Source organism: Amblyomma mixtum, unplaced genomic scaffold, assembly GCF_055824585.1.
Source record: "Amblyomma mixtum isolate Tamu unplaced genomic scaffold, ASM5582458v1 scaffold_13, whole genome shotgun sequence".
NCBI classification, from domain to species: domain Eukaryota; kingdom Metazoa; phylum Arthropoda; class Arachnida; order Ixodida; family Ixodidae; genus Amblyomma; species Amblyomma mixtum.
The window spans coordinates 480001-488300 of record NW_028317662.1 but is presented as its reverse complement, the minus strand read 5'-3'; the positions used below and the strand labels follow the sequence as shown (position 1 = coordinate 488300).

At 42.3% G+C, this 8300-nt stretch overlaps 1 protein-coding gene across 1 annotated transcript in view; it reads right to left on the bottom strand.

Moving 5' to 3' along the window:
• Positions 1–214: 214 nt before the first annotated feature.
• LOC149324836 (uncharacterized) overlaps positions 215–8300 on the bottom strand; it is a 22988-nt gene continuing 14902 nt past the window's right edge. Inside the window, exons 4-5 of the mRNA XM_089565210.1 lie at positions 4413–4611; positions 215–281 (exon numbers count right to left, since the gene is read on the bottom strand). Of these exons, the coding sequence (XP_089421336.1) occupies position 281; positions 4413–4611 (200 nt within the window). The 3' untranslated portion in view covers positions 215–280. The remainder of the gene's footprint in view (positions 282–4412; positions 4612–8300) is intronic.

The following is an 8300-nucleotide window of genomic DNA, read 5'->3' as shown; positions in this document are numbered from 1 at the left end:
ATGAATCTAAGAAAGGTGTTACATTTTCTTCTTCGCTATTCTTATGTATAACCACTCAGAGGTATGGCATGGTAGCTGAAAGCTGTTTGCTGAACTGTAATTACTCATTTCGTTAAAATAACTATTAGCATTTCATCATTCATGCAATTTACATTGGTGTTTTCGAGCCGTGGCTCCATTAATACTCCACACCATTCAAGCAAAAAGTCTCTGGTGCAGTTCAACAGAGTTTATTCTTACAATAAATTCCTGCGATGAGGGAACTTGTGGTTCTTCACACTCTGCAAAAAAAAAATTGTATTAGTGAACTTGTAAATGCGAGAGACAAAAGTACAATAGCTCTCTTTCTCTCGCACACGTGCTGCTTCCACTTGCTTTGATTTGGATAATGTCTGTACAATGATTGATGAAGCAATTGGATCAGTTGGAATCCGCGAGTGCAGAAATTTAAGCATGAGGCTAACGTATCGGGAAGAGGTGCCAAATTTGATGAGCCAAAAAGTTTTAAGATCGCGTTATGTCAAATTTTTTGCAGCGCTGTTAATATCAAACTGTGGTAGTATATCTTTGGGTTTTTGTAACAGCAACATGATAAAATGCTGGACCTAGAATACTGTTTATTTTGTCGAGCAGTCCTTCTTCGTAAGAGAGATGACACAGCTCGTACCATTGAGCAGAGCTCCTGAGCGACTGTACAAAATTCTTGTTCAAATTTAAAACAAACATGTTCAAGTATGGGGTACTGAATGGTGTTGGAGTAAATTCTTTCATACCTTAACTCCTCGCATCACTCATAGATACCTCCGTTGCTAATTGCAAACACCTCACCTAGGCTCCTTGCTTCGCGTGTGTGGGTTGATTTTAATAAATTCCCGTCGCGCTCTAAATTCTGTGTTGGACTGTAGAAAGCCCCGAAGCCTCCTGCCGGGAAAAAATTCCTAAATTATATCACTTTCCTACTCTTGTCACTCTTGCGAGGGGTGGCATAGTAAGCTCAAGAATTTTTGAATATGGTTTTGAAGTGAAGTTGTTCTTAGAACACCTCTGAGAAAGTAACTATGCTGTTCGAAACTTTTTTTTCAATGCATTTTTGCGCATACACACTTTTGATCGGCCTAAGCACGCTGTGCTTTTCTCTGATCATATACGAGGTGGAGAATCTTTTCCAGGAATATTAAAAAACTTTATTAATACAGTGACTAAATATACATGGCAATCTTGAATGATCTGACAGGGCACTATCAGATACCAAACCATTAAAACGATACAAAAGGCAGAAAATTTAAACGCGAATTTCTTAAATCAATAATCTTACACTTTTTATTTCTAAGACAAAATCATCAGTAATTCCATTTATATAGCAGGCGCATAGGAATTTAGCGTTTTTTTTTGGCATAATTTCTAAAAACCCGAGTTTAACAACGCGTTCTGTTTTCTCAGTTTAAAATCTTTTTTTCGCTGTGTTTTTCTCAACAATAATGCGCTGAAAACACAATTCAATACAGGATTCAATTAAAGTGGAGGATGTTAGGCCACTAAATTTTTCCTTAACACCAGCCAAGTATAGTTTGGTGTCTTTTGTTACGGTATTCACAAATCTGCGTATGAAAACGTTAATGCTTGCTTCTTATAATCAGATCAGGCACCATATACTGCAATATCATATTTAAAGTAGGTTCCACTCATGATGTGCAAATCACTCGTATAAGAGCCACCGTAGATTTGCCAAGTTGGTGGTATAGCATGGCTGCAAAGATCCTAATCTTCTAGAAGAGGTAGACAATGTGGTCGCTCCGGGTGAGGCGCTGTTAAAACTAGGTGCCCAGATTTTAAAAAGTTTGCTATTATTAAAAACGCAATGTTCCGAACAGCTCCGAGAGGCCGGACAGGCGTCAGTTACATTTGATAAAAGAGCGTTTGGCAATGTTAAGGAGTGCTCTACCCAACTGATATGTCTAGAGAAAAAAAGCTACTGCACTGAATTGGACACTCCTGATGTCCAGCGTATGGCCCTGGGCCTAGAGCATCGATCCCTAAATTTTAAACTGAATGATGAACCGCTAGGTTTGGCGTTCCACTAAAGGTACGGGGCAAAAGATATTTATGGTGATGGACGCCACATCTGCAGCCGATGACATGTCCGCCCTTCGTGGCTTTCCTGGCGCCCGCCGTGCTGAGCTAGCACTTAATAAGTACTGGCCTCAGCTCACCTATTAACCAGAATAATCGGTGTGACTAAAACGCGAGTTATAGGCCTTGCTACGTGCAGCCTGCATTCTCTTCAAGACCGCATGTATACGGCAAGCTGCCTACAAACCGTAAAACATCCGTGCGAGGCGCTGGAGCATTGAATGGAGACTGTGAAAATTCAAATCTGCTGCCGTTGCGCCCCACTGTAGCAATGCATACTTCAAATGTTTTTATTTTTGTTGAATTTGTATCATCTGAATCTACAAATTTTTGGATCGGTTCAATGAACTACTATTAATCAAAGCAAATCTAAACAGCTATAAGAGAAAGGCTCATCGACAACGAACAAAGTACATGGTGTGACAAATTGTTCCATTTGATATAGAAAGCAGAAATCAAAAGTTGATATGCGTTTACTTTGAAAACGTATCGATCCAATTTGAAAAAAAAACTACTCTCGCAAACTGAGCTTTGCCTAAGAGAATTCACTTTACTTCGTAGATGCTCACTTGCGCTAGGCCGAGTAGACAAGGCATATGGTCGCTTAGAATTCTTGACACAAAAATCACAGCGTTTTTTGTCTGCTTCTTGTTTTAATACTGCTACCTTCCATGTTTGCGTAATTTTCCTTCAGGCAGCAGTAATTTTTTTCTCTTTATGATGGCTCCATATATGTCTTCATGCCACAGCATTCAAAAAGTATTGTGCACACTCTCTTATTTCATCAACATTACATATTTGGGAAATTGAGGCAGAACTCTTGGCTGTGGCGTACAGCAGTTATCAGAATTGCGACATTTGCATACTTAAGCAACGAAAAAGATAAAAAGAATTTTTTTCTCAACCTTGTGGTTTGAGCAAACACGGAGTGTGATGCCATGGACAGGACAGTGCTGTGTAGGTTTTTCAGAGAAATATAATTAATGATTCGAAATATAAGTGCAAAGAAATCTCCTTTTTTTCTGCACAAAATGAAAATTGGCCTTGCAGGAGGGTCGGTGCAAAACCAGCGCCCGCTGCTGATGTCTGAAACTCTGTACGGCACTGTATTAAAAAAGGCTGGACTATAACGCCATATCAGGCAGACTTCGCTTGGCCGGTTCGCTCAAAGGAAGGGTAGGCATCGCCAACAACGTGGTCGTAACTTTCTAGAGCTGCAGTGCAAAATAAATTGCTTCCATGACAGTACAGTTGTGAAAACAGATTGAATTTAGCACAGTGCTCAATGGATTAGGTCTTCAAATGACGGCGCAACTGCGTTTATGTTCCTGAGCACCGGATGCGCTAAATTTCTGAGATGTGGAAAACGCGCCACATGTCATTGCGGTGCACAGCTGGAGGAAAATGTTCTTTCTTCGCTTCCACAAAACTTATTGGGAATCATTTCGTTGATTCTTTCGACGCCTTCATTGGCACTACCAAACCGACTCAGCTGGATGAAAAGTTTCAGCTTCTTTTAGTTGTTTACGAACCTAAGTAATATGATTGTTACAGGCACACCACAAGCTTTATTCATGCAGAGGTTGTTGCATAGTGGTCTCGGTATTATGGAATTTAAAATGTACGTTCCTATGCACCTGGCAAACGAAATTAGTTACTTATTCTCCCATACGCATGCGAAAAAATCCTGTTTCTCTTTACCTCATACAAGAATGAACTATTTCACAAGAGGGAATATTAAACAGCAGAGGTGGTATTTTTACTGGATGTGGAAACTACTTCTATTTCGCCCGAATTTCCCCTGGTTTTGACGTAAATTTATTAATGACTTTCATTACGCTTCCTATGGTGTGTTTTTGAAAACCTGCACGTTCCGTATGATTATTTTGTTATACCGACCGTTTCCGAAGGTAACACACAAGCACAGAAATGCGAGAGAATAGTTTGGTATGAACTGAACATTTCAAACTCAGTTAGTATATCAGCATATCTGGTAAAATATTTTTTGAACGATGGAAGCAAACTCGAGACCCTTCCAGTGGGAAAAAATAGCTGCTTGTCGTAAAAAACAGTAATGCACCTTCTCTCTGCCTATAGCAAATGAGCTGCGGGGCTCTTTTTAACAGTGCGAATATAGAGAGATAGAAAATTAGTCGTCCAAATGTGCTTTCGCGGGATATGCAACGAAGAAAATGCAAGATTACACGCAACGTATATATTATAAGTTTTTACAGAGTGGAACCGGAGTCGGGTATTGTAAACGAACCTACTTGCTTACTTACCAGTTTCCGTTCCTATTCTTCGTGCGTCTTGGTCCAGGCTTCTTTCCTCGCTTACATTTATTCCAGCAGTCATCTTTGTTATCGAAGCTGTTACAGCCGCGATCTAGACCAACATACTTGAAGCATCGGTTGTTATATGGAGAGTAGAAATAACGCGGCTCTCTGTTATAACCCTCAAATGGAGGCCTACAGTAGCAAGCTGAAAAAAAATAGAAATAATAGAATAAAACATCAAGCGGTTACAAGACCTTAGAGAAGCTTGCTCTGCATCACAGTATTTAGGGGATTCCTGAGTGCAGCAATTTGCCCTAGCAGCGAAAATACGGCATATTTTAACGCCACAATATAATCGATCATGTATCGCAGGGAAGCCAGTGTCGTCATAGGCGTCGATGTCTGCCTTGGCGTCGTTAGCCGTGAGTGAAAAATTTACAAAAAAAGTGTGAAGAGTGGGAAATTTTGGCCACTTAGATGGCCCAATTGTGTTGCAATGCCATCAAAACCTGTCACCAGATTTTGAGCAAGCTGCCTACTGGGGCAGCTGGCATTTAAATTCTTGGTGCAGTTCGGAGCCATTTCTGCTCAAAGTGCCCAACGCAATCACACGACAAAAGATTGCTTGCCCTGCACCGATACTTCATGGCCTTGCGCGAATCACAGAAGTGCATTTGCAGAGGCTGATAGCTAGTTGTTTTCGGGCGTGTTTGGGCGTGGCGCAAACGACTCCTGTCCCTCCAGTTATTGCAGAGACCCGGCAGCCTCCGTTTCATGTATTGGGAGCAAGTCAGGCTTTCTGACACATTTTACGTCTAATGTCCGAACATGAAAAGCACCTGTTAGTTTCACGTACAGGATCGTGATGGAAGCGAAATTCATCAAGTGTTTGTAGAACACATGTAGCATCATCCAAATTATGAGTATTGGACAGGAGATATAAGGCACCCCCGTGGCTCCTGTTGACGCCTAAGATTTAGTTTTGTGTCGCTGGTATAACGAGAAAACTTGACGTGATGGTGCTTGCTACTAACAAGTTAGCCATGTACCAAATATACGTATGGTATTCTGGTCACGTTCATCTCAGTGCTGATGGCTGAAGTCTTAAATATTCATGGACATCTGCATACATAATTCCGCAGATGAATATACCAGAAGCTACTACGTAGCGACATGCTCAATTACAACAGAATCACATGCAGAGTAAACTACAAGAAGGTAAACTGGCTCACGCAGCAGTCTAAGGGACAGCTCAGATATATGCAATTCATTTGGCCCTAATGTTTATAGTATCAATAGGAAATCTATGTAGGTGGGTGATCTTCAGCGACTTGCACCCGGCTATAAAATTCCTTGACAGACCGTGTTCAGCAGAGTGGAAGAGAAGTTTGTTTAACGAAACGCTAAAAGAATTCTCCAAAGCATTAGAGACGCAGCATTCGGTAGTTTTTACATGGATAACCAGGTATTTCTTTATACAAGTAAACCTGAAGCAGAAGCAGCGGCCAAACAAGTTGCTGCCGTTACCAGGACATGAAATTTACCGTCTTTTAAGAGATATGGAAGCCAGCATAGGCGAAAAAAATGTGCTTTCGATTGGGCTTCCGATTCGTCGATGTTTCGGTATGCTGTTGAGCAGACTAGCTATCATTTGTCAGAGGAGCATAGTGGGTGAGAACATGAGGCAGGAATAGAAAAATGCATATCAAGTAAAACCACGTTACGCTTCTCTAGCCGTCTCCATTGTACCGTAATCATACATAAAACTGTTCAACATCTATGGTTTTCAAATCACACTCTTCAAAAACACATCGCTTGGTTTCATTTCGGGGCTTAAATATTTCCCGGCCAATTGTTGTACAGGATTATACATTGAGAGCCGTATCTCCGAGGTGGCAACGATATATATAGCCCTACCAGGACAAACTTCACGTCAAGCGCAAATCGTATATCAGCAGCTGCGCTGTACGTTAATTATACTTCATTAGCTCCTCTCCCATGAGTTCTTTCGCCTTGATGTCACGAGTGGGGATCATCAGCCTGAATACGCCCATTGCAGGGTGAAGGCCTCTCCCATTTCTCTCTAATTAGCCGCAATATTTGCCAGCTGCGGCCACTGTGTCCCTCCAAACGTCTTAATCTCATCCACCCACCTAACTTTCGGCCGCCCCCTGCTACGCTTGCCTTCGCTTGGAGTCCATTCCGTTACCCTTAAGGAGCCAGAGGTTACTTTGCCTTCACATTTACATGAACTGCACCAGCCCATTTCTTCCTCTTGATTTCGGCTAGGCTGTCATTAACCCGTGCTTGTTTCCTTAGCCACTCTTGCCGCTTGCGGTCTTTTAACGTTAAATTTATGATTTTTCTTTCCATAGCTCGCTGCGTTGTGTTTAACTTAAGCTCATCTCTTCCGTTAGTCTTCATGTTTCTGCCTCATATGTGAGTACCGGTAAAATACATTTGTTGTATACTTTTCTCTTGAGAGATATTCGTAAACTGACACTCATGATCTGAGAGAACCTGCCATATGCGCTCTATCCAATTCTCATTCTTCTTTGCAGATATTACAGATATCTTCCAATAATTGCACATAACGCTCTTCTACTCACTGATGATAGCTAAGATTTTCACTTAGTCAAATGACTTCTCGTAATCAATGAGGGCTATATATGGGGTCAGTTATATTCGAAGCATTTCTCTATCACCTGACTGATAGTGTGAATATCGCCTATTGCAACTATACGAAATCCTGCCTGATCATTTGGTGTATTGAAGTCCAAGCTTGTACTAACTGTATTGGCGATCACCTTAGCCAATACCTTGTAGGCAACGGACAGTAAGCTGATCGATGTGCAATTTTTCAAGTCGTTCACGTCTCCTTTCTTAAGAATTAATTTAATGTTAGCGGTCCCCAAGCTTCACGTACGCTCGAGGTCACTAGGCAATGCGCAATGGCAATGTTACCTGATCCTGACCAGCGGCTTTCCCCCTTTGCCGATCAAGACTCCCGTTAAATTGTAATGCGCTCTCGCGCTGTGCGCTGCACATACCTTCATCAAATATCACTACTACCGGACGAATATCATCGCCAACGTACAGGCGACCCAGCGAAGCAAACGATCAGCCAATCGAACCTGAGACACCTATAGACCTGCGCTCAAGTTTCGCTTCGGGAGTATCGTAGAAGTGTCGTTGGAATGTTTTCGACGTAGCTCAGAATTTTGCTGTCAGACGCCTTCTGCGCTGGCGTGAGCTAGTCTGCGAAATGCAGGAGCAGCATTATCAGGATGCATACTGAAGTCATCTCGCCAGGCGTGTACGACATCTGTTGAAAGATTTATTCCAATCGCAGGCGAGTACACATTACTTGGTACGTTTGTGTGGGAGGCTTAGAAACCAGGGTATTACGAAATTGATAACAGAGTATTACAGCCGAGATCATCTGGCAGCGGGTTCTTACTAAAATTATGGCATACAGTGGGAAATTAGCAGCAGCAGACTTTCTAGCCTACCCCATGCCAGATAAAACAGGCAGCTGGGCCTGGTAGGTGTCGTAGAGGTGCCTGCCGATCTGGCGGCGGGCGCACATTGAAAAGGTTAAAGGTGTTCTTCCCCGTCCAGGTGCAGCGCCCGTGGCCGGATAAATTCGACAGATGCGCATGCTGCAGGAGTACCGAAATACGCGGGGGCTTGTCAGTTGATTGCTTCCCGTTCAGCCCGTTTCCCAATGTGTTCATAAGTTAGCAGTTGTCCAGGCTGTTCATGAGTGTATTTCACCTAAAATGGCAGCAATAGTAAAAACTTAGAAACGATCACGCCACGCAGTGTGGCTAAGGTTGCGAAGTGCTTGCCAATGAGTCTTTGCGCGAATGATTTCGATTCCAAAGAGCTTCG